At 45.7% G+C, this 27,025-nt stretch overlaps 1 protein-coding gene across 1 annotated transcript in view; it reads right to left on the bottom strand.

The window, feature by feature from the left end:
* Positions 1-577: 577 nt before the first annotated feature.
* LOC144128417 (myotubularin-related protein 13-like) overlaps positions 578-27,025 on the bottom strand; it is a 145,843-nt gene continuing 119,395 nt past the window's right edge. Inside the window, 10 exon segments of the mRNA XM_077661805.1 lie at positions 578-2,805; positions 8,416-8,547; positions 10,127-10,272; positions 13,030-13,182; positions 14,216-14,462; positions 18,087-18,185; positions 21,836-22,090; positions 23,232-23,591; positions 24,647-24,832; positions 26,192-26,296. Coding sequence (XP_077517931.1) covers positions 2,713-2,805; positions 8,416-8,547; positions 10,127-10,272; positions 13,030-13,182; positions 14,216-14,462; positions 18,087-18,185; positions 21,836-22,090; positions 23,232-23,591; positions 24,647-24,832; positions 26,192-26,296 — 1,776 coding nt within the window. The 3' untranslated portion in view covers positions 578-2,712.

The following is a 27,025-nucleotide window of genomic DNA, read 5'->3' as shown; positions in this document are numbered from 1 at the left end:
AAGGTGAATATTGTAAATGGGTGATACAGCCAGGTGGACACACTGAATAAAATTGTCATCATATTCATTAACTTTTTATTTACTGCAGTTAGTGTGTGCGCTTATATATTTAAAACCTACAGGAAGTGGCATTCAAAGGCCATTCTATATTTTGTGCACTTTTAGTACACACCTTGGTCCATAGTTATGCATGTTCAAAATTTCAGCTCGGACCGTGTAATTACGCGCGCGGGACAGCGGCACTCAGCATGAGGCTCCTCCCTGGCATGATGCAACTGTTTGCGAATGGCACACCGCCTGACAAAACAGTGGAGTTGCAAGTGACGGTGATAACGTTTCGTTCCTGGCCAGTGAAACCGAAGAATCACTGAGAAGACGGCGTGGTAATAAGACGTATGAAATACAATATAATGGAAATACTTCCCTTTCTTCTAGCTACAACGCTAAGCACACACACATACTAGCCAGCTTCCGATCACTCTCACCGGCCAGGTGTCACACCGTGGTCCTTGGAAGTCCCCTATATGACCATAACAGTTAAACAAGTGATCTCAATAATCACACACAATACAGTGCACTCCAGGGGCTTCGTTTTATTAGGCGCACACGAAGCTTGTCGCTTTCAATACATTCCCTCAGGTTGCAGCTTAATGGCAGTCTCGAAGTATCGCTCTTCCACGGCTTTGCAGCTGCAACCGCTTTGCATAAAGGGCCACTGCGGTGGCGTACTCTCTCTATGTACACAAAGAGTATTGCGTCCGTGCAAATTTCACACCTGCTTCCCACATTGTCGGTGCACTTGCAAAATCCTATTTGCTCAAGGCAGGCAGAAAAGAAAACACAAAGGAGCAATAACAAACCGTGATGCACGCATTATAATATGTACAGGCTGCGTGCTGGTTTGTCAGCTTTTGTGTACATAGCTCCAACCACTTTAAAAGCAACAGCAACATTAGTAGCTTACACTGACTGGCTATGCTTAACCGGAATACTGCAATCTGTCCACCATACTTTAAAATAAAGGCCTTCGTGAGCTCTTTTCTTTGTCAATGTGACAGTTTACACACATATTTTTGCTGTATGCGCACAGCAGATAGTCTCAAAACAGCAGGTGTGTGCAACTTTTAAGAAACTTGTAGTATAAAGTACCCACATATTATATCTAACTCAAAGCAAGGCAGGTGTGTAGTCAAGCTTTCATTTCTGGTATGGCTTAGAACTTAAGCATAGCAAAGCATGACTGCCACATCCTGAGGGCTTTTGTACTATATTTACTACAAAATCTCATATACTATAAATATTATACAGGCCCAAATAGGCAATTCCAGTCACTTTCAGGCAAGCAGAATGTACGCTGTAACTATGTGCATGCTTCTGACGGTTCCTCTAAGACTGCCCTGCTAATAGACAGCATTGCCAACATATACAATCAGTGACCTTACTACAGCTAATGGTCAAACTTAAAACTTCCGCAACATGTAAGCCAGCAAATTACCATTTAGCAACCTTAATCACCCTGGATGCTTGATAAAAAGATTGCAGTATTCTGGTGTGCTGTATGTCACTGGCACAAAGCAAAAGTTATAATTTCCAAGCGAGTGGTCTAAGGAGAGCAATGAAAGACGCATTGTTTCTATTTTTTCCTTTCATTTCAGAGGAAGCAATCAAGAAAACAAGGGAAATGGCCTTTTAAGAACTGGAATGTCGCCGGGCAATATTGGGTCCACAACAAGGTATCATTCATAGAAACAAAAAATAAACAGTGCATACTGACGTCAGCAGCTAATGCAGAAACGATTATCGCCTGGTAGTAGCAGCAAGAGGGGTCGAAGTGATTGGCCCACCGGTACAACAGAGAAAAAAAAATGTACATAAACACAATAACAAACACAAGCTATCTAAAGAGTGTCCACTGCAGTGACAAGATAGAGAGTCAAGGTCTAAAACTTAAAAAAGTCTAAGGCGCGCACACACACACACACACACGCGCACACACACACATAAGGAAAGAAACACTGGTGCAGTGGCACATTGGACTAGCGGTCTTGTCGGGGAGGTCAATTCTTCTTCTTTTCTTTTTGTTCACTTCAGCCCTTCCTTCTCCTTGGGTAGCCGTTAATCTCTCAGCAGCCCCGTTCTTCCCGTGCGTGCTGAAATCATCGTGGCTATGCAAACCTAGCAGAACCGTTGGTCTGAGAGCATGCTTTTGTTTGTGTGTACCCTGCAGCAGAGCAGGCTGATTTTGAAAATGGCATAAAAGATGTTTGCATAATAGAAATAGGCTGACACACAGATGCCTAGTTTCTCGCTTTCGTTCAGGTCAATGTTGCTGATGTGCTACAAAGTCCTCATCCTCTTCACCAAGTAACTTCTCAGGATGGAACACAGGATCGCATGAAGCCTTATCTTAGAACCCTTTTGAAAGCAGCCCGACGGTTGTAGGAAATTGAACGTGGCGAAAGTGAGATGGCATGCGGCCATGTTTCTTCAGCCATTTTTCGCTTCTTCTTGTCACTGGCACTCCTTAAGCCTGTCGTCTCTCTCGCCCGTGAATTAGTTCACGAGGAACAGCTAAAGTGCAGTGAATGGCGTGATCGCCGGGGCATTGCTGTGAGCATGCTGCGTGACGCGAGAGCCTCGCGGAAAGAGATCTGTGCACAGCTTTCGAAGGAGAACCGGCTGCAAAGGCAGTCGCAATATCCGTTCTTCCCTTCACTGCAAGCAGGACTGAATCTTCTCGATCCATTCTTGTGCAGCAGCAGCATCCGCTGCCATGAAGTTGTACATGCGTTTGCTTGTCTTCACCTGCGCAAAAGAAAATTAAGCTGCGATAAGGAAAGAAAACAGTAGTATGTCTGCTCAAACACTGCATGAACGACACAAAACAAGGAAGCAGGGCTTATTTTCCTTTCTTTTTAACTTTTTATTTGCTTTCAAAAGGCCCAGCAAAACAAATCCTGGCAAAGCACAGGGCTGCGACCCTCCAAAGCTAAGAATAACAATGAATCATCCCTTTCTTCCATCCCACATGAGCATGCCTGGGCTGCCTTCCTTGAGGCATTTGAAACGACATTAGACATATCCTTGGGTAGCATGGCACTACATTTGCATACCGTATAAACGCATGTAAGGGAAGCACCCATGTATGGACCACACCCTGTTTTTCCTAAGGAAATATTAAAAATAAATATATGTGTAAAACCCGCATTTAAACTTTCCCCGACCCACCAGGAATAGCCTTCGAAATGCACATGTCGTGGCCGCCGCAATCAGCTCCGGCTGTGAGCAACGGTGCGCTTGATTGTGGAGGTGACGTATGCGCACAGGAGCTTCCAACAGCGGCCCACGGATGGCACCCGAGGTCGCAGCTCATCATCATCATCGTCAACTTTTTCCTCCGCCGCGAGCTCCCGCTATCCATATCGACATCAGAATCACCAGCTCGAGCCTTTTATGGCTGTCAAAGGCACGGGAGTAGTGATAGCGTGTTAGTTCACCGCAGTTTTGGCTTTCGCATGCTGCCGCAGAGTGTTGCAGTTTTAGCACGATGGGCAAGCACCTTCATGGCTACACGGCTGGGAGTTTGCTGTCAAAAACGACAATTGGGCGGCGGGCAGGAAATTCGACGTGGCCGAGAAGTGCGTCCGATGATGGTGCAACAAAAAGGATGCATTGAGAAACACAAGCTGCAAAATGCGTGCTTTCCGAGGCAAGCCGTGCAAGTTTCCCGAACTGGAAGAAGAGCTGCTCTGCTAAGTGATGGAAGCGCGGAACAACGGCTACGTATTGACAGCGGACATGCTGCGCGACCTGCTTGTGGGATGAGCGTGCAGCAGAGCACAGCACCAGCTCGGAGTCAGAATACTCTGCGAGTGACGACTGAACGTAGAATAAATGCCGCTCATGTCTTGACTGGTGTGTTTTTACTCAAAAAAAAAAAAATTTGCACATCGCGTGTATGGGCCACACCCCGAAAATGGGAAAATTGGCCTTCAAAACTGGAAAAAGAAGTGCGGCCCTTACATGCGTTTATATGCTAGTATAGTTTGTTGGAATAAGGTGGCCACAGTTGGCGCAGGACAGGGTTAATTGAAGGGGATATGGAAGAGGCTTTTGTCCGGCAGTGGATTTAGGGCTACTACTGCTGCTGATGATGATGATGAGATAACCTATGATTAGGGATGTGATATTTAAGTTTTCAAATACAAATCGAAAACCAAATATCCATTAGTAGGGAAAAAAAATTTTCAGAAACAAATAAATAGGCAAATTCCGTTGACCTAATTTTTTTCAAAGTACTGTATGGTCTCTGCAACCGAAATAAATACGCAAATGACGTTTACCTTATCTTTTCCAAAGTACTCTATATGGTCCTTGCAACCGAAATGAACAAAACTAGACTGACTCAGCACCGTAATTAAAAAAACATGCTGTCCACAGAAACATATACTGCTTTATTCAACAGCATAACAATATACAAGCTGTAACATGGTCATGCATCCATGAATTAACACCTGACTTGCAAAAAAAAATAACATGATGGGTAGTAAAACATCATTAAATCAAACTGCAAGGAACTGAGAGAGATGCAGAAGCTGTCCAAAGGTCAAGTTACAAAATGCGCCCCCACCCCACCTCCACCCTCGCATCCTGAAAAAGAAAAACTGCCAAATATGCAAAATGTGCTGAAGCTTTGTGAGGAGGCTCCATTGGACAAATAGCAAAAAGCCCACAGTGAGCACACAATCTCACACGTCACGTGTATGGTCACGTGTATATCCCGGAAGAACAACGCTGACAAAAGCGAGGCAAATGCACGTTGGTCGGAATGGCGAGACTGCTTTAAAAAAAAATGATAAGCAACGAACAAAATCGGTGTTCAGATCGGTTTGGACCGCTGGTGGCGAAGCTCAGAAACTGAAACTACACTGCCAGGTTTTTTTTTTTTTTTGACCAAGGGAGAGAGGTCCTCCTATTGTGGCGACATTTACCGTGCCTCAACTCAGCCACCTTGCCCCATGAAAAATTAAACAAGTAACTTTTATTACTCTTTTTAGATGCAGTGAAGGTAACAGTTTTATAAAACCATTACATATTTGTGCTGCAGAGAACACACCACTGAAATATTATGGGCCGAGCAAGTGGACTGTTTTCTCCTCATCGGCTGCCGCAGGGGTTGGGTTTGGTTTGGTTTATGGGGTCCCAAAACGACTCAGGCCATGAGGGACGCCGTAGGGAAGACTCCAGAAATTCCGACCACCTGGGGTTCTTTAATGTGCACTGACATCGCACAGTACACCGGCCTCTAGCAATTCGTTTCCACCGAAATTCAACCACTGTGGCCAGGATCAAACCTGCGTCTTTCGGGTCAGCAGCCGAGTGCCATAACCACTGAGCCACTGCGGCAACAGTGCCACAGGGGTGATGCGCCCAACCGTCTGCAGTGAACACAGTCCGACCAGCAGGTTAAACATTTTCGAAGATCACCCCAAATATTACTCCCCCAAAGGCAGACTGAAAGACACTCTGCACATGTTTTCCACCACGGCAACCATATTGGTTGACTCCTACTCTCCACAGTGAGTTAAAAAAAGGATGACAGCTAGGACGTTTAATTTGACTTAATAGACAAGGTGGCCACACAGGATAATAATTTAAAGTTTCAAAGAATGCTAGGTGGAGCTGGGATGTTTAATCTGACTTACTGTATTTACTCGAATCTAATGCGCACCTTTTTTCCGATATATCGGGACAAAAAATTGGGTGCGCATTAGAATTGAGTACAACACTAAATCTCCGATATCATATTGCCATCGGCATTTCAAAATGGCCGCCTCGTACGCACTTCGAGCCTAGCTGTCTATGCCTAGCCAGCCTAGCTGCAGTAGCGTCCTCCACGTGCTTAGTCTACCCGTTTTCTGCGTTTGATCTACCAGCATGGACGTGCGGACAGCGAAGATACGTCGAGTTCATCATGATGCCGCATTTAAAAGGAAAGTCATCATGCGTGCAGAGACAGACAGAAATCGGGCTGCATCACGTGCATTCGGAGTTCCAGAAACATGCCTGCGTGCGGGACTGGCGCAAGCAGAAGGAAAAGATTTTCGCCAGCAAGGCTACACGAAAGGGTTTCAGTGGACCAAAGCAGGGCAAAGCAGCGGCTCGCAGAATATGTGCAAGAGCAGCGAGCGGCCAGTGACGACTGATCTGCTCAAAGTTCGGGCGATGCAGTTAGCCCTACAAACGGGGCTCACGCGGAGCGACTTCAAAGCGAGCAGGTGCTGGCTGTCAAATTTTATGAAGAGAAAAGGGTTTTCTCATCGAAGGCGGACGGGGATATGCCAGAAGTTGCCCGAGGAGTATGAAGAAAAGCTGCACAGTTTTCAGCGGTACGTTTTGAATTTGCGCCGCAGGAACGGCTACCATCTCGGCCAGATTGGAAATGCCGATCAGACACCGCTCTACTTCGACATGTCTGCCACCACAACTGTTGAAAAGAAGGGGGCGAAGCAAGTGCACGTGTTGTCTTCTGGCCACGAAAAAACACGAGTCACCGCAATGCTTTGTTGCACCACGGATGGACACAAGCTGCCCCCGTATCTTATATTCAGACGCAAGACGCTCCCCAAAGGAATCGTGTTTCCGAGTGGCGTGATTGTGCGCGCAAATGAAAAAGGTTGGATGACGACGGACTTGGTCGCTGACTGGATCGATCACGTCTGGCGCAAGAGACCCGGCGGCAGTTTGGGCCCGCGTGCGATGCTTGTGCTTGACGCGTTCAGGTGCCATCTCGACGAACGCATCAAGGACAAGCTCGCTGCATGCAAGACCGACCTTGTCGTGATACCCGGCGGCATGACATCGCAGCTCCAGCCGCTAGATGTTTGTTTAAACAAGCCGGTTAAAGACAGGATTCGGGCGCTCTACACCGAATGGCTTGTGAATGGCAGCCATGAATTCACTCCCAGCAACAGAATTAAGTGTCCCTCGCTGCAAGACTTCACTGGATGGGCGAAAGATGCGTGGTGCACTATACCGTCTGCCATGGTCAGCAAGGCCTTTAAAAAATGTGGTATATCGAATGCCATGGACGGCACCGAGGATGAAATGCTTTGGTCCGTCGACAGTGATAAGGAGTTGTCTGACAGCGACGACGAGTGAAAACAATCTTGGCAAGATAAGCCGTTTCCTTTTGTGTGTGTGTGTGTTTTATTATCGCAACTTTAGCGCATCGAGATTAAACCTTTGTTTTTCCAAACGAGACAAAGTTGTATTCGTGTATGAAAGCTTGAGGTGCGTGGTACTTTTTTTTTTTTTTTTTGCGAAGGAAAACGGGTGCGCGTTACAATCAAGGAGCTTTTTTTTTTCGGGGGGGAGGGGTCACGAAAAACGGGTGCGCGTTATAATCGAGGGCGCGTTGGATTCGAGTAAATATGGTAATAGAGAAGTCGGCCACAGGGCACAACAATTTAAAGTTTCTAAAAATGCTAGGAGCATGCAGGTCTAGTTCCTGCGATAAAGAGATGAACTCAAAATCCTCTTTCGTGCACCTTTAAGTATGTGACGCATTATGTTAGGATGTGATACGATATGATATTATCTGATATGCGAGAAAGCCCACTCATGGAACTTCATGCGAGGTCCAAGCATAGCAGCGTCTGGATGTGATCGGTCCACATGATAAACGACGCAGAAGAAAGCGGATAGAGTGCCTTTGCATTCTGTAAACTCAATCTGCAGACAATTTTCCCAGCTACTGTGCTTTTGCAAAGGTCAGAATTATGAACGTTGGTGTGGCATTTGATCGCTGCAAGTTATTTGGGAAATTCTCGAATGTAAATTTCTGAAACTGAATATGAACCGAATAATAAACAGATTCGATTCATATTCGAAATTTTGAATACTCGTACACTCCTACAGGCTCGTCATCATCATCATCATCAGTCTGCCTACGTCCACTGCAGGACAAAGGCCCTCTCTTCATATCTCACCAGTTCACCCACTCCTGTACCAGCTGCGGCCACCCGATTCCCACAAACTTCTTAATCTCATCTGGCCACCTAACTTTCTGCCACTCCAAAATACTACATTATTACATCAGTCACCATAGTCACCATGCAGGCAGCCCACCTTGCACAAGATTCAGCAAATGAGGCTCAAGCAAGAAATATGAGTGTTATTTGTCAGCCTGTATCTGACTTGAATAAATATGTGCAAAAATAGGAACAGACCAGTATTCTGTCCCAGCTGCAACAAAGGTGCAGATGAAGGTGAGGCAAAATAACTTTCTACGATCCTGCAAGCTGCATATGACGCACTCTGTACATCGAGTTTTCCCAGCAACCTTCCTCTCCTACACAATGGTTTCTCCAGTGTTATCTGGAGCAACTCTAAATGAAACAAAACAGGACTTACATCAAAGAAGGACTTTTCATCAGCCCTCTTGGGTGCTCCCTGAATAATCAGGGACGGGGTCACCGAGATAACCTCCGACAGGTCAATCAGCCCCTTGCAGTGTGAGTCCTCCACCGCGTCATAGTAGCGCAACTGCAGAGGTGGGAAAGGAACAAAAAAAAAAGCACTCACTCACAAACATAACACATGTTCACGTGCGCTTTACATGAACGCCTTTAATGTGATGAGACAGGCAAATACGAATTAAGGCAAGCTTTAAGTTTTAATAAAGCATGTTTCGCAGAACTGTGGGTGTGCACATGCAATATGCTATGGAACATGCTGTAGAACATAGCACAGGGTGCAAACTGTCAGCATATAAGCGCTCACTCCTAAAAACACCGCGTTGAATGGCAAAGTGAGCGGTGGCATTGGATGACAATTTAATATAGCACGAAGCACACTGCTAAGATATACAGTTAATCCTTGATATAATGAACATGAATACTAAGAATTATTGCATATATCAAACGCTTTTTAAATATTTTTAACAAACAGATGCAATTTATACTTCGTATTCCGAACGTGGTAAGCCATAAAACAGACACATCAAACTATCCCGCACCAAGCAGTGTAATGCGGACAAGCCACCCTAGATGACACTTGGACTTCCGCTGCAGCGTGCTGATGGTGTTGTGCGTAGAAGCCAATCTAACGCCTTCGGCGTTTTTTTTTTTGTGTGGTCTCCGAAATTTCCACGAGCACCTTCGAAACCACATTAAAACTTCTTAAACTTCGGAAAAGGCATTTCCCTGCTGTCTAGTAATGGTAACTTCAGTTGCCGACCCTTCACTGACTAAACTGCATAGCCTTGCGTGTGTTTCTGATGAAATTTTAATTACAAATTTCAGCTATATAAAACTCTTTCGCGATTTTTTACCTGCGTTATAACGAGGTTAAACTGTAGCACAGTGAACTTGTTTTTGAGAAAAACTTTGTCATTCTAAATTCTATAATAAGTAGTAATAAGCAGCATGACCATTTGTTTATAATTTACATAGTAAGGGACCATAGGCTCCCATGTACACAATCCAAAAAAGAAACACAGTCAGCACAAGCCATTACACCTGTGTGCAATGGTAACCAAGTAGTTAAAATAAACCTTTTCAGAGCCACAACCACATAACTTGAGTGAGTCTGTAAAGTCAGGACTTTTGCCTGGATCAGCAAGACCTATGGATGGCCTTAGAAGATAGTATCAGCTAAGGAGTCGAGTTCAAAACACCACATATTACACATGAACAATATGCAATTGACTGAAGCCCCTGTGAAAACCAGTTGCTGCTTGAATTGTCTTAACAAGGCCCCTGATCAGCTGAAGGTTCAGTACAGACACTGTTCAAAAGCTCAACATTGGTACTTTTGTTTTGATGCTTTAGAAACATGATATTTTTCCTCTTCAGCAAAAAACATTTGTGCTACACAAATGTTCTTTCACTGAGATCTTCACATCAGCATAGCAATATCTACTGGGTGTGCCAAAAGCTGTGACGATCCGTATGAAGAGCGGACAACACCAGCACAACCACCACCACCACCGCTTATTCTGTTTTACTCGCTCTTTGTTTCTGCAAATGTGCTCAATAAATGCTTTAACCTCGAAGACAAGCTCTTCCTTGAACAGTCATCATTTAGAGCCTGTAAATAAACACAGCCTGACCACATCACCCACCTGGTGCTTGGTGGAGTCGAGAACAAACCAGCGCTGCTTCCACCCCTTGAGCAGGGCTCCCCGCTTGAAGAGGTAGCCCTCGTGCGTCCGGTTCTCCGGGCAGTTAGACGAGAACTGGTCGTAATACTGGCTGGTTGTGTGCATGCCTGCATCAACACATGGCAACATGGGCAGATATGAGCAATGTTACATTATTCTTGCACGAGCACAATATTTGGTGTGACATGAAAGAGGTAGAAATACTGGCTGGCTGTGTGCATGCCTGCATCAACACATGGCAACATGGGCAGATATGAGCAATGTTACACTGTTCTTGCACGAGCACAATATCTGGTGTAACATGAAAGAGGTAGAAGAACTAAAAAATGACTACACTGACTGCCCCACCACTGAGTCGGTTTTTTCACTGCTCTGCGACGAAATGAGGTGCCACACAACAACAAGGATCCATACTTTTGCGCATCACTGCTGTTAGCGTGCCCACTCTGCCTAATAAAATAAAGGACACCATTTTACCCTGGTCAAATTTCACACTGTATGGTACACACTTACTGCAATTTTTCACAAGGCCAGCCTGAACCAACTGTGCCTCTCCGTGCTTTTAGGTGATGCTTCACTTGTGATTCACTCACTGATGTTTCACTTTTTAGGCATAGCAGCCACACCACAGAAATGCAACCAATACAGTGGCGCTCCGATATATGAAATTACTGCTTATGAAAAAAAAAATGAAAAATGGTTGTTGGGGAAAGGAAAAGGCGCAGTATCTGTCTGACATTTCTGCTATTGCTTATACGGGGTGCTTTTTTTTAACCTTTAGAGATTTTTATTTTAAAACCTGGAAGAGATACGTCGGTGTGATCTGTTGAGCTGGATTGTAAAGCCAGGCGGACATTATGTACCTCATATGGATCAATAATTAAACTACTAATAAACCTAAATTATCTAATAAACTTTTTTCACTTTTGATTTTAGGAGGCAAGGTTATGCAAGGTCATATTGCATAATTGATGGCCGTCAACACTGAAACCGAGTCCTGTTTTTACATTTTTGTAATCAGCACGGGGTTCGAAATATCGAATGTGAAAAATACACACTTGAAAGCTCGTTGAGTTGGCTTTCCTGCATTTCATGTTTTTAAAATGCTGTCTCTTGCACTTCTTATGAATGAACTACAGGTGCATTTGATGATCTAAAAGAAGTCAAATTGATTTCGGCGATGATACCACGTGCAGAGTGGCCATTTTATAATTACGTAATGCAAAAAAGCCAACTCAACAAGCTTTGAAATGCATATTCTTGATGTTCGATATTTCAAAGCACACTGCCAATTAAGAAAACAGGGCTCACCTTCGATGTTAATGGCCATCAATTTAGCAACATAACCTTGCCCCTAAAATCAAAAAGATTGTTATTTAATCAAGTTAATTAGTCGTATAGTTATTGATTCATATGAGGTACATATTTTCACCTGGCTGAGCAATCCAGCTCAACAGACCACACCAGCATATCTCTCACAGTTTCTAAAATAAAAATCTGTAAAGGTTAAAAAAATCACCCTGCATAGCGCAATCAGAACATTTCCTAGAAAATACCATGGACAAGTACAGCGCTAATGTTCGCTTTATTGAACTCTCGTTCAGTGAGACATTTGATATACTGATAGGTGCGCCCCTGAAGGTGGCACCTGCAAGGGCAGCAGGGGCAAAGCAGAACCAGGCACTACTATATAATCCAACATGACCAACAGGTAGTTTCACATACTGAGCAGTAGCTTTTTTAAAGCAAAAGCTTTACTGGCCTAGCAGCGCCGATCTCGCCGTGGGTTGCAGTTTGACCCTCATTTGACCCGAGCTACGCCGCCGCCAGCTGGGCGCATGCGCTCTCCGCAGCTGGGTTGCCGCCTGACTACGTCACTTGCCGCGCGCCTGGCTAAGAGGAGCGCCGCGCTGGCCTAGTCAGTGGGAGCTTGTCCATGCATGAGGGCGAGGCCGGGCCGTCTTCTCTGAGCGTTGCGCGGGAGCAGGAGGCTTTGAGCCATCATCAGAAAGCGGAGTCTGACCACCTCGCGGATATCGCTCGGCGAGCTGCTTCACTAAAGAGGGTCAGGAATGCAAAGTGCATGAAGCTGGCGTCAGAGACTGAGCGAGCTGGCGCACCGAGGTGTGCGAGCACAGACGCCATGGGGGAGAACGCCGAAGAGCCTGCGTGCAGTGCACGTGTGCAGTACTACCGAAACCAGGCAGAGTCTGATCATCCAGCTGACAAAGCTCACCGTGCACAAGCCATGGAGAACAAGAATGAAACTCGAAAGGCTAAGAGAAGCGCCGAAACGGCGGAACAGCAAAAATAAAGAGTGAGACCACAGCTCAACGACTGTGTTAACAATACTCTGTCAACAATACTCTTGCAACTGTGATTAACCAAGCTTAACCACAGCATAATTAAAGCTGTCGCTTGTACATCCAGGCTTAGCCACAGTTAAGCCACAGCCATTTTTTCTTTAGAAATATAAGATGACCCAATAGACAACACATCTAGGGGCATTAACCTGTTTAACTATTTCAGTTAACAGCCTGCATGCGCATTGTACATCTAACACCAGATGGTAATTCCAAGCGCCTGCAATGTTTTGTATTGCAGAAGAAAAAAAATAAAGAGCTTGAATTTGAGTATGTGCTCTTCCCCTCTCCCCTGTTCACAAATTTTTTTAATAAACAAGAAGCTATATGTCAGCACAGGAGTTCAGACTCTGAAGTTCAGTGGTAGGGAAACCACGTGAGTGCAACGGCCGCCTGCACTTGCCCACAGCACTGGCAATCGCAGGAAATCGGCTCCAAGAGGTAAGCTGTCCTTCTGAAAGACGAAATGTTTCACAATGCTCTAGAAAGAGGTGTACCCACCGGAGGTGATGGCAGCATTCTCGGTGCTGGGTCCCTTGGCCATTGCCGCCGAGGCAGGATCTGGGACCACATTCTTGTACTTGGTGCAGTTCTTGGGCACCGACGGCAGGCACCGCTCGTGGCAGTTGTAGCCACAGTCCACGCAGTGCATGCCTGCATAGATCAGAGGCAGTACACAGTGCATTGCGTTAGGTAACAATGATAATGGTGAGCAGAAGAAGACGAAAAGGAAAAAGGAGGAGAAAAAGAACAAAACAACAACTGTGGTGGTGATGATGATGATGGTGGCAATGTTCGCATTTGAAATTGGTTTGGTTTGGTGTTAGTATGTGGTTTAACAACCAAAAGTGACTCAGGCTATGATGGACACTGTAGCAGAAGGCTCCGGATAAATTTGACCACCTCAGGTTCTTTAGCGTGCACCGACATCGCACAGTACACGGGCTTCTAGCATTTCGCCTCCATCGAAATGAGGCCACTGCAGCCGGGATCAAACCTGCGTCTTCCGGGTCAACAGCCAAGCACCACAACCACTTTACCACGGCGGCAGCGCATTTCAAATTAGAAGCCGCTTCTTACAAAGTCAGCTCGATTGGAGCCCACAAAGCAATTAATGTATTGCACAAAGAAATTGACATCAGGAAGTGTTTCACAGCTGTAGACATGAGCAACCATGGATGCTTACATAAAAGCTACAGCACAAGTTTAAGGGGCACTGAGGACAACTCCATCTAACTTTTTCTCATGGTAAAAATCAAGTCCATGACTCTTTCTGGTTATGCCGTTGTTTGTCCGGGGGCAAAAAAATGAATTGCCAAAAAAATTGAATTCCTCCCACCACTCGATTCAACCTCGTGACATCTACACCGAGAAGGACTGCTTACCGCCATTCTGAAGTGAACAGCAGTGTAGCAGAGCAGCAGCGATCTGACCGAAAAAAACCTGTCTCGATGCACCAAAATTTTGTCGAAAAAATAAAGTAGCATGTCATGATTAGGATGTGGTACTTTATTGATAGAGGAGGCCAGCTTCAATTCACCCTCAGTGTCCCTTTAAAAAGGTGCCAACGTGAACAATTAACCTTCTGCATCCCACTTTAGAGCTAAAGGCTCTTCACAAACTTCCTAATGCCATTGCAACATGACAGAGAGCAGTGTTTCTGCTCCTCATCTGCATGCACCCTCACCGGTCTTGACAAGTCCCCAGAGAATGCTGGAGCAGAGGTCACAGTAGGTGGGCGTTGAGTAGCTGCAACGGTCGAATCGGTGTGGGTACGCCTGCGGAGGCACTGCCGGTGCAGCTCCGGGGGCACCCCCAGATGCCTCCAAGGCACCACCAGCCATCTTGCCCCGCACCAGGAACTCAATGGTGGAGCGCTTGTGCAGCGCCCGCCCATGGGCCCGCACAAACTCCGTGCTGAACGATGCTTGGCGCTGCAAAACATAACAAGGTGGCCAGAGATGCACACGCTATGTCAGCAAATGACCAACTCGTGTCGTAGATGTCAGGAGCATCTTCCCATAACATAGCAGAGCTGTACCAGCCAAGCCATTTCAATGGCCATTGAGATTTGCCGCGTAGGAGCGACACAACTCCCTTCGAATTCGATAGCGGCTGAGAATCTTGAAACCCCTCGACTCGACCATTGAAACTGGCCATGTGACAGGGGTATTACATAGTATATATAAAAGCACTACTTTACTGCGATAGGTTGGTGAAAATCCTGGTGTCTGTACGTCCAAAGCCTCCACCCATTTTCACCTTCAGAAAGCCCACTCACCCACTCACCTAAACTTCACCTTCCAGAAAGCTTCCCTACCAACTCCACTCTCTAGAAGCCTCCACCCCCCAGAAGCCCCTACATACCAGAAGCATGCGCAGCAGTGGAACGAAAAAGCAATGGCGAAATCAGAACTGCTATTGCAGATTTGTCGCATCACTTCGTACGATTGCCTGTCAGTTTCTTTGCGCTTGAGTTTCGATTTTCCTTTCTGTTAGTTATGATATCAAAAGTCAGCAGTGATGCTTTAGTGGCTTTGTCATTTGCTTTGAGTGCATGAGACTTGTGGTGGGTTTGTGATTTGTAGCAGACGACAGAGCAGCAAATGTGTCACCATTCTATGAGTGCAAGTGACTTGTGGCAGTTGTATGGGCTGTGCTTTAGCGTCAAAGCCTGCAGAAACCGAAACAAACTGTAGGAGAAAAATGGTGCTGTAATAAACCGTGCGAAGCATAACGGAGCCAGTTATATTGTTTCCAAGACCCTGCATGCTGTTATCAACAAAGAAACAGAACCTGAAAATTTCATGTCAATATACTGCTTTCATAGCATTAAAATGCCTGTCTGGCATGCATTTTTAGAGCCCTTTCCTTTCAGATGTAATAGCTTGCTCCCGTAAATACTAATCCAGTAGCTAGCTAAGTTTTTTCTATCTCCTCTAACCAAGACACACCAATGCCATGCAATCACACCAACTACATTGTGTAGCCGATTACACAACCCCCAAAAACACTCCTTCCTTTCAGAAGCAGTCTTCACTGTATTCCTTCCCTTTACCAGCTGCTCTCCTCCCTGTTAAAAATATTTTAACTAAACAGGCGTATGGAGCAATAAGTCCACTTTGTGAGTAAAATCTTGCTAACAAGAAGCCACAGTAAGAGTGCAGCTTCCTTTCATTGTTTAAAATTTTAAACACAGCAGTCCTCCGTCTATGTTAAAACATTCAATAAAGTCTCCTCAATAAAGTGAAACTTCCTGAAGTTTGTTCTGGAGTGCATTCGTGTTAAGGCACACCCAGTTATAACTCTAAGCAAACGATGACTGCCAACATTAGCCAACAGCCGCAAGCAGACTTTTCTCAGCCTGAATGCGGGTAACATAAATGTGCTATCTCACAAAACTATGCTAAAATGTCATGAAAACGGTCAAGAATGTTAAAAAAAAAAAAGTTTCATGGTATGTTTGTATTACCAAAAGCAACTGTTCATGAAAATATGAAGACACTATTTGTTCGGTAAGGACATTGTAAGAACTGCACTCACTCAGCTGCAACCTGAAGGAAACAAGTTAGGGCATCACAGCAAGTCACAATTATTCCACCAAAAAAATCCATCTTGGTGCAGATCTGTGGAACCCTACCAGTACATCGTCATTAGCCTACCTATGTCCAGTGCAGGACAAAGGCCTCTCATATATCCCTCCAATTAACCCTGTCGTGTGCAAACTGCAGCCCCCTTGTTCCCCCAAAGTTCGTTATCTCATCTGTACATCCGATTTTCTGCCCCCCTCCCCTGCTACATCTGCCTGCTCTTGGAATCCACTCAGTAACCCTAAGAGAGCATTGGTTTATCTTCCACAGTACAATACGACCCAAATCATGCCATGCGTAATGGTTCTACACTAAGCATCTAAGTGACCCCATGGAAATCTGGCAGCCCCTGCAGACTACAGCCTTGCACCAGAAATACAACTTGCCTGCAGGTTGCTTTTTGAGATCCTGTTAAAAACAAGAAGGACAAAATCAAGAATGCAAGGCAATGCCAACACAGAAGTTCTGAAATCAATAAGCATGCTTCTGCACCCTGTACAGAAAACAGTGGTAAAAGTTTCCACAAAAGCTGTTTGACAATTCAATGTTATGATGAATTTATGATAATTACTACATGCACAAAGGGTAGCTAAAATATAATTTACATGGTGACTGCCATAAAAAAAAAGTGATGTTCTTGTCTTTTTGAACTAAAGAAAAAAACACACTTTGGGAATGAGTGCAGTTGAAAACAACCGAAACAACTACAAGGGGGGGGGGGGGAATGGATTTCCAGCTCTGCCAGCTTAAAATTTTTTTTTTTTTACAACCTGCTACCATTCATCATTTCTGTATTTGCTTAAATATAAGTTGGCCATGCTTTTCAGAAATATTGCCAGAAACTAGGATAGCTGACAAAAAACTGTGCCCAATTACAAGTAACCTGTAATAAAGAATCAAGAAGGGACACCGTTACAGTCAGGATTAAGCACAGCTTGGCAAAAATGCAGCCCTTACCGCCCTAGGTACAAACACCAGTCATTGTAAGGCCAGTTTTGTAGAATAGTGTTTCGTTTCTAGCGCGTCAATATCCATCCAATCTTTAGCATGGATGTGCGGCCTATTCCTTGTCTAGTAGCAAAAATTCACTGCTAGAGGCACCACTTGTAGAAGGGGTACAATGGTCAGCTGTCCACCAGACGAACAGGGATCCTCACTAAGCGGCCCCATAGATACTCACCCACACTGCTACCTTACTCTGGCAATAGTGCAGTGCAAGCCATGCTTTGAAACTGAAATTGGTTTTGGGGAAAGGAAATGGCGCAGTATGTCTCATATATCCTTGGACACCTGAACCGCGCCCGCTGTAGGTGAAGGGACAAAGGAGGGATTAAGAGAAGAAAGAAGGAAAGACGTGCCCTGGTAGAGGGCTCTGGTATAATTTCGACCACCTGGGGATCTTATCTTTAACCTGCACTGACATCCCACAGCACACAGGCGCCTTAGCCTTTCCCCTCCATAGAAACCAGGCCTGCAGCAGTCGGGTTCGAACCCCAATGCAATTCCCAACTGAAAACACGACTGGAAACCATTTTCCAGCAAGAATGCACATGTGTATAGTTTGTGGCACATGTGAAGCGCCCCATGTTTTGCAGCATCTAAATAAATTCCATGATCATGCTTGAAATACATGCCATGTTCTTGCATGGAAAAAAATTTTTGGAACTCAGAAATTATTCCACATTCACTCGTCAATGAGTTCACCAAAAAAGAGCTCCAATCTGTAATATTTTTCTTTTCTCGTCTCATGTAACTGCCCCTTTAAACACTTTCCTCTTTTGGTGAAAAATTCAGTTAAAGCAAAATAAAAATTGAGCCTATTTTTTTTTTCTTCCTGGTTTGAACGGTTTCACCTCACCTAAGGAGTTACTTATCCCACCAAATAAACCCGACCATTCAACACAGACAGGAGAAAGTATCGGTTGCCGTGGCAACCATCAAGCTAAGAGCGGGGCAAAAAGCACTGACCACCAGGGTGGTGTCCACGACGGGAATGTCCAGCTTGCTCCAGAGCACATGCCACTTCTGTGGGAGGTGGCCAAGGGCAGCCTCCTGGTCGTGCAAGCCCTGGGAAAGGAGAAAACAAGCACGCCAAACAACAAGGTTAGAAACACAGGACACACAGCAGAATCAGAGAGACAGAGTCCAGGTACAAGAAGCAAAGTACACGAGAAAAGCGAGGCATAAGAAAGATCAGGTTATTTTTTCCAGGCCTGTGTACAACACAGCCTAACCTTACACATGAAGATAAGCGCCCCTAGTACGAGACTAATCTTAACTTGTACACTTAACAGCAAGATTCTGCCTTTCGAAGAAAACAGCAATGCACAAAGCTGTACAAAGCTGTATGAAACATTAACCTTGTTCAGCCAGTTCAGGCTAAAATAGTTTCGAAGCAAAAGAAAAAAAGGACATGGTGGAAAAAAGTATAAAAGACTCAGCAAAGACCTAGCACTAACTCTTCTTCTGCCTGCACCTGCATTTTCTTCTTTTGTACAGTCATCCACAGACCTGTCTAGAGCACTCGAACTCTGTGCCGTCTGTGCTCCGCAGCGCGCAGAGCAACGTCTAGCAGCAGTGCCTGGTTTGAGATACAGTCGAGCCTGCTTATAACCAACATCAGCGTCATGCGGTGTCCATTCGTTATATCCCAAAGTTCGTAGTAAGTGGACCACAGCTTTAAAGACAGTTGCTTGTCAAAACACCAATTTTTTTCTTTGCAAAAAGGTCCGTGATGGACGTCTGTTTTTGCAGCGCAGATCCGATGAGGGAGGTTTCCAGCTTATTTAAAGCAGAAGCGTGCTATCGCCGAGGCCCTCGGGAGACAAGTTGTCTGAGGCTGCTCTCTATGTAGTTCATTGCTACAGGCGCGCTTATGGGTGTTGGCTCCGAAGTTTCATCCTCATCCGATTCCTCCGTGTCACTCTCATCCTGCACTTCAGAAACGATGCACTCGTCCGTGCACGGTTCCGTGGTGTCGGCGTCGTCATGACCCCTCCAATGTCGGAGTCGACGACGCGCTGCCACAAATCGCCGCCGGGCTGGTCATCTTCTGAAGCATCAGGCTCGGTATCAGACACTGTGTCGGCGAAGCCAGCCTTGCGAAAGCAGTTCTGCTCGCCAGCATTGCCCAGGCTGCTTTCATCATCTCTACCGCAGAATAGAATGGAAATGGGCATGGTACTCCCGTCCGCCATCCCGAATTACAACCAGGGCCCGAGATTTGAACAAAGCCAACGAAACGTCCGCACCACAACAAGAGTGACAAAAGCGCGCGATGGGGTAGACGTGCAGCGTGCACAGGCAGCAATCAAGCCAATCAAGCTAAAGGTACAGACACACAGTGCCAGCGGAGAGACCAATGAGGGGTGTCCGTGAGCGTCAGTGCAGCCACCTCTTGGCTCCCACGGAAGGCCTGCTTCACGGAGCGTGGCATCCGCGATCGGCACCAACGGCAGCACGGTTGATCGCGGAGGCAATGCGCGGATTTGCAAGAGAGTGTGAGGAGATGGGAGCGGAGTTGCAAGGAGGGGCGGGAGGGGATCTTGGAAGGCACGTCGGCGGGGAAAGGGTAGCTTGCTTGACAGCGGCACAAAACGGGGCGGGCAGTTTGCCTGCGATGAGGCTAGGAAAAACAATACCGCTCGCCGGGCGCACAAAGGGGTTGGAGGCAGGTTATCTCGCATCGCGGCGCCAGGTTTATGCCATCCGTTCGCTGTAACTGATCAGCAAGGCTTAATGACGTTCGCTATACGTGTGATTTTGTGCCATTGAAACAGTGTATATTTTTACGGTCGCGCAGGTTTCGTTCGTTATATGAGAAAGTTTGTCTTAAGTGGAGCTGTTATATGTGGGCTCGACTGTAGCACATGTCTGATGCTCAGACGACACTCAAAGGTGTGCAATCTCGAACCAGGCGCTGCCGCTAGACGTCGTTCTGCATGCTGCACAGCGCAGATGGTACGGAGTTCAAGTGCACTAAACAGGTCTATGAACGACTGTACTGCAAAAAAAAAAGAAAAAAAAACAAACACTGGACATTGAGGGATGGCATGTTTCATATTGTATCATGACTAAAGCTGAGGTCATATGTTGTGCACTGAAATCTAAATTCCTCATCCTCACTTTCATAACTTGCTCTTCTTGAAATGTAACCACTATCCAGTTAGGTAGCAATAGAAAAAAAAAAAACAAAGGCTCACTTTCAGCAGAGGCAGATATAGGTAAGGCTTGGGGGGAGGGGGTGGGGGTATCCGCCCCCCACCTCAGCAATAAATTTTCTATGTGGGAACTAAGAAAAACTCGGTTTTTTTCGATGAGCAGTTCTAGAAACGCATTATAGTAACAAGACCACTCCGCCCCAATTGACTCCTCCGAGAGTTACCGATAAACCTCAACTTCAGCATCCACTCAAAATTTCCATATTCACACAAACATAACCAGAGATTTTTTCTGCAAATCATATTTTTGAGAACGCGCCTCGCGTTATATTTGGAACCAGGGTAAGGATATAGAGCCATTTTTTTTTAGCTGTTTATCAAGGTAGCTTTACCACTAGGCTCGCGAGTTGCAGGGAGAGGCCAATGTTTTGGCAACCTTGGGTTGTAAAAGCAACCTGCGTGGCATGCACGGGCAAAGCAAGGAGTGGTTATGAAAGTGGAAAGGAGAGGCAAGAGTGACATGGATAGTTGAAAATGGCACTATGGTTGACCCGGAAGGCTCAATCTCGTGTTGTAATTGTAATAATATTTTTCTTTTTTGTAAGGGTGCAAACTCCCCCTCATGTTATACTCTTGGCTATCTTATATGCATGTAAATAAGGCAGTTTGGTACTAACAAAGGTGAACTTGCAGCCGACATCATCTCTTGAATTTTTAATGCCGAGCGCCATCTATGAGGAGCAGGTTTTTATAGGCTGCATGTATTTTTTCCAAACATTACAGCCAAATATTATGCAACAATTCCATTCAAATTTAATATGCTCATTCCTTCCACCTTTCACGACAGGTTAAAGCACTGCCATGCCATGGCTACTACAAGGATTAACCAGTCACAGCTGTGAGTGATAGGAATGAAAAGCACCACAAAACACTAAGCCTGATCGCTACACTGAATCAAGAATGGAGTCTCCTACACTAAACTCAAATGGTTTCAGTCACTTCAGCCATGCGCCTACTACATCCTTTTGAGGCAACATTCTTTGTTTAACAGCAAAGGTATACCTCTGCATAAAAGCAAGTACTGTGCTTTTAACATGAGACCATTAGTGCTTTCATTTCAGAAAAAATTGTCCAGCATCGGCGACCTATGTGGGCCATCTAAGTCACGTGACCTTGCGGCATCATCAAAACCTGCCCACCGGATTGTGAGCAAACTGACTACCATGAAAGGTGGCCATTAACTTAATGACTGGTCGCACGAGGTTGCTTGAGAAGAGCAACCTGGTTCTCACAAGCCCCCACCGGTGGCAGCACCTGCCATCGCAGGGCAGTTGCTTAACTGCTGCACCACCGTGCCAGGCGTGGTATAAGGACTCCCAGTGGTCTATGAATGTAAAGTTGAAAGTTACCAATTCTGCATATATGAACATTAACCCATTAAGGTTATCGAATCATACCCTTAAGGAGGAGCTAGTTTTTTTGCCCCACAAGAACACCTTTGGAAGCTTGCAAGCAAGCGGTTCTGGTCAGTTAATGAAAGACGAGTATTGCACCCACCTCGAGCAGCTGCGTGAAGACATCAGGCTGTGCATCAGCCACGTCGTCGTAGCAGGGGTGCAGCGTGCGGCGCGCGGGGGCATTGCTGCTGGAGCCACCCCCCACCCTCTGCAGGGGCATTGGGTCAGGGCCCCCCTTAGGCCCTCGTTCGAGGACAACCAACTCAGGATCATAGATGGGGCCATGGCAAAGGGTCTCCTCCAGGTAGTACTCCCACACCTCCAGGTTGGACAGGTGTGAGTAGGGACGCAGAACCTGGCACAACCAAAGACACGTCCAGTTAATGGCAGATTAATGAATTTTTACTTGCCAAAGCAGTCACTGCATGCTATGATTCACACTGTAATGGAGGACGTTAACTTAAACTACCTGGGGTGTTTTAGTATGCAGGCCATTTGCATTTCACCTCCATCAAAACATGTCTGCTGTGCATGGGGGTAATGCCCAAAACTCATGCACAGCAGCTGAACATCACAGCTGGTGAAGTACCATGATGGGACAGCCCACTTTCTTAAGTACTTCACTCTCGTGATCAACCATGTACAGTAGCACCTCAATATAACGAACGTGGATATTATGAATTATTGGTTATATAGAACTCTTCCTAAATATTTTTATCTACAGCAGAATCTCAGTGATACAATTTTCAAGGGGAGGCGAAAATATTCATAGCACCACCCGAGACTTCATATCACCAAAAAAGGAGAAAAATCTGTTTTCAAACCATGGGACGTGCACAAAACATTTATTTCCGTGGAAAGAAGTCACACATGTCCCTCTGGGTCTTTTTCTCGATTCGATTCGATATTCGAAGCCATTTTTTCTTCATATTCGTGTTCGAAAATTTCAATATTCGCACACTCCTAGTTTCTTATAATGCTGCTTCAAACTACACAAACTACACACCATAAATGTGGCTGCTCCAACTCATCAGCGACATTCCATAGCACACAGTCTGCATGCTACATCAAATCCAAGTAAACCTTACGTACTCACTGTGACACTGACAAAGCGGCTTGTTTTCTAAGCCGGCAAGAAAGCACTAATTAAATAAAGACCCAGAGAAGACTCAAGTGTTTTTGCCCTACCTGTGGGAATATGAAATGTGCCCATGAAGCTGATATTGATATTTTGGAAAGAATAGCAAACAAGAAGTCCAAGTCCAACTTCAGAAAATGTGAAATATGCTAAATGTATGCTCATATGAGGTGTGTATGCAAATCTAAGTGCCCCTTTCATGATCAATATGTAATGCTGGAATACTGAATAAAGCCTTCTAGAAAACTGTTGCTACAAGTAAACTGCACAGGCACACTTGCCGAGCTTTCAACCCAGCAGCATTGTGCTCACAGTGGTGACAGGACAGAAAAAAACTGCAAGAAAATGAAAGTCGCACCTCATCCTCCAGGTTGGCTTGGTACCAGAAGTTGTAGAAGGCCGACGACTTGCACCACAGGCGGTCAGCGTACTCCCAGAAAGACGGTGCTGCAGAGGCACGGGCAGATGACGACGCAGCCGCTGCAGCGGCCGACTCCTCGTCCGACCCACTCTCAGCTGAAGCCAGAGCTGCAGCAACGTTGCGGCCACTTCGGTGTAGGCTGCTTGCGCCGCTGGGCGAGGGAGTCCAGCCAAGCTCGACACGCTCCAGCTCCGAGTCGAGCAGGAAGGTGCGGAAGCGGCAGGACACATGGTGGTACGCCAGAAACCGCAGGAACAGGTCGTTGAACTCAAACGACATCGGGAACTGCCGTAAAAGCTGCAACAGGGTAGAGGAGAAGGAGCGCGCTGGGAAAAGGCTAGTCTAGGGTATATGGCCCAGGTAGAGTTAGGCGTCTAAAGAAGAAACAATTGCAATAAACAGTCGCAATCAGGAATTGTGCAACAGTTTGGCCTTGAAAATTAGAAGGTACCTACTGCAAGCATCTCTCCAGTGTTACAACCGAACACTAAGCCATGGGCAGCACAGCCCCAATAAAAAAACAAAGCTGGCAGACGACTATGATAGTCGGCAATGCGACGTTTGAGCACACTCTTCACACGCTGCCTGCCACCGCTGAAGGTGGCGTGTTAAGCTGCTAGCCACCCCCAGAGATCTTCCCGTGCCAGCCACATTCCGGTTGTCCACTACTCCGCAAGTTCAACATTTCGGAAAGGATGATGCGGCTGCAGCGAGGCAAAATTTTCAGCTGTTCCAGGTGATGTCGTGGTGCGGTTGTTTGCGAAGTGCAGGATTTCGCGGGACGTGGACAATGGCAGAAGTGTAAACGAGCAGTCTAGCGACTAATACATTTTCGCAGTGGAATGTGCCCATGGGCATGCCCTTCATTTTTTTCCTGAAATGTGATGCGGGGGGTCAACTTACATTCGAATCGACTTACAATCGTGTAAATACGGTAAGACGTTTGGGCTCAATGGTGTCAGATTTCACAACGGAGATAAATATGCAATAAAAATATTTCTGAGGTGAATGATACCACACAATCACTATTTTATAAAGGTCTAAATTACTATTAGAACAACCAAGGCAGAATATAACATCTTAATGCCAGCATGTCACTATTCTACTGGGTTAATAGACAAGCAAGCAAACAAAATTACCCCCGGACATTAAGAACTATTTCCATTTGTCCTGTTGATATTCATGTAATCGCACATCTGCAATTCATGCATAATGACTCTGAAACTGAGATGATCAAGCAAACAGAGTCGTTCAGCTTGGCTAGGTGCTATAGCAAGTCAGCAAAGCTTTTTCTTTGCCTCATTAGAACTGCTGTTTTGCACCATTTAGAAATAAATTAAGTTTGTCATTACCTGATGAACAACGTCAAGGAACTGGAGGAAGATTGGCGCGAAGCCACTGGCAGCAGCGGCAGCAGTCTGGTTTCCTCTGTAGGAGAACCGGTACCCAAACGCTAGCCATTCCTTTTCAATGAGCACCCGGAAGCCCTCATACGTCCGGTAGTATGGATCCAGGCACAGCTGAGCTACAGACGCCACCTGTAGTGCACAAGACAGGATGCATATCTTGTACATGACAGCAGTGTATAAAAGAAAAAAAATGGACATGTGACCATACAATGTGACATGGCATTCCTGCATCAGCAGTATAATTTTAATTTTTGTTTTGCTGCGGTGTCACTAGTCGAAGGATCGGCAGGCTCCATCACAAATGCTAGAACATGACTGAGGGCGAAAACTAGCGCTATGCTGCTTTAGTCCCTACAGCAAGGCCAATCGGGGCAAGGCTTGGCAGGAACCAACCAGAGTGCGCCACACTCTGCTCAAGCGATCGGCACATGTGCGCCATGCTCTTGCCACGCGCACTACATCATGCAGCACACCTGTGCATCAAGCACCTCGTTCTGCATTCCGCTCTATAGTGGTGCTGGTGCAGGCCGACAGCGATGGCTCCCATGCGAGCGCTGGTTCCTCAAGCTCCTACTAGGGGCACGCAGCTGCGTACCTCCTCCTCCGGCTTTCCCTCTCATATTCTTTCGATTGCTCCAACGGCAGCAGCTCCGATGCTCTTGCTCATATCTTTCGCTCCCGCTACGGGCACTACTGCTGTGTGCCTCCCCTCGCCCTTTCTCCTCTCCTCCTCACACTCATCCGCTCCTGTCACAATGCCCACAACAGCACGTTCTTGAGGAAATGTGAGCTCTACTGCTGATGCAGTAAACATAGGGAATTGGATAGGGTGAGGATAAGAGGTGTATGGGAACTTTCCACTGACATAAGCCCAGAGCCCGGATTTGATTACAATCAGACTGCCTGAACAAGCAGCACACAACTAAATCACACACCAAGATGAATGATGAAAATTTTACAAAAAGAAAAAGCTCTACTACATGCTAGTCAAATACTGATATAGCATGTTGATACAGAACGAAAGTAGAGTGCAAGTCAGTAGGAGGCCACTGCGGTGGCTCAGTGGTTGTGGCACTCGGCTGCTGACCCGAAAGATGCAGGTTCAATCCTAACCGCGGCGGTCGAATTTCGATGGAGGAGAAATTCTAGAGGCCCATGTACTGTGCGATGTCAGTGCACGTTAAAGATCCCCAGGTGGTCGAAATTTCCGGAGCCCTTCACTACGGCGCGCCTCATAGCCTGAGTCGCTTTGGAACGTTAAACCCCCATGAAGCAAAAAGAAAAAAAGCAAGTCATTAGGACACCTGAACCCATTTGCACGATACCCCCGCTACTCAACACCTACACGTAGTGTGTATAGACACACGTACGACCATACAGATTGGTCTCACTCAGACTTAAAAGCAGTGTTTTTTACAGATGACTCTGCATCTGAAAAGTGCAAATTGTAATTTACTATACATCTGAGACAACAGTTGAGCTACCAACCTGGCAGGTGAAGTCCCAGCCATCTTCAAGGCACAGCATCACAGAGGAGCCCTGGACGTCAATCAGGTCTACAGCAGCACCTGACAGCTGCAGGATGCACTGCAGCTAAAGGGAGAAGGAAAAGAAAAAACATGAAGACAGTTATAGCCAACTCATTGCAATGCAAAATGCATACATTGTCAAACTCAATGCCAAGCGTAGTGCCAAGCATACAAAGTAGAACTTCATTTATTAAAACCACCTGTTTATTTGAACTGATCGTTTAATCCCATAAGCACCAGGTGCTTTGCAAACGGTTCTCTTTATCTGAACAAATTTTAAGTTTCTTTATCTTTAAAGTTTGCAAGACGAGTGTACTACCACACAGTCTTTCTCTGCACTGACACTGTTTACCAAATGATGCTGTACAGTAAATGGAATTGGCAACGTGCCAGTAAAGCCAATATGATTTTTACGCCTGAAAGGCACTAAGTTCGAATGATCTGAAAATGTCCTCTCCTTCAAAGACAATGGCACTAACTATGCAAATATTGGCTTTTTGATCCCTGTTATCATCCCCATCTTTCAAGCCTGAATCACCCCTTCTCATCACTCTATTCCCCCCCAGTCTCTCTATTCTATTTTGCATTAACTATATTTATCCCGTGCAGACAGAGCTTCTTTACAGCATTTTCTTAGCAACTGTTTAGAGTAATGCATGTTTTAATGAGGTTATAAATTCCAGCCTAAAAATTCGAATGAAATACTGTATTTACTTGAATCTAGGCCGATTGTTTTTTAAAAAACACGGGATATGGAACTCTTATGTCGGCTTAGATTAGATTCGAGGATTTT

This window comes from Amblyomma americanum, chromosome 4, assembly GCF_052857255.1.
Source record: "Amblyomma americanum isolate KBUSLIRL-KWMA chromosome 4, ASM5285725v1, whole genome shotgun sequence".
Lineage (NCBI taxonomy): Eukaryota > Metazoa > Arthropoda > Arachnida > Ixodida > Ixodidae > Amblyomma > Amblyomma americanum.
The sequence above is the reverse complement of the archived record's forward strand: the minus strand, read 5'-3'. Positions and strand labels throughout refer to the sequence as shown.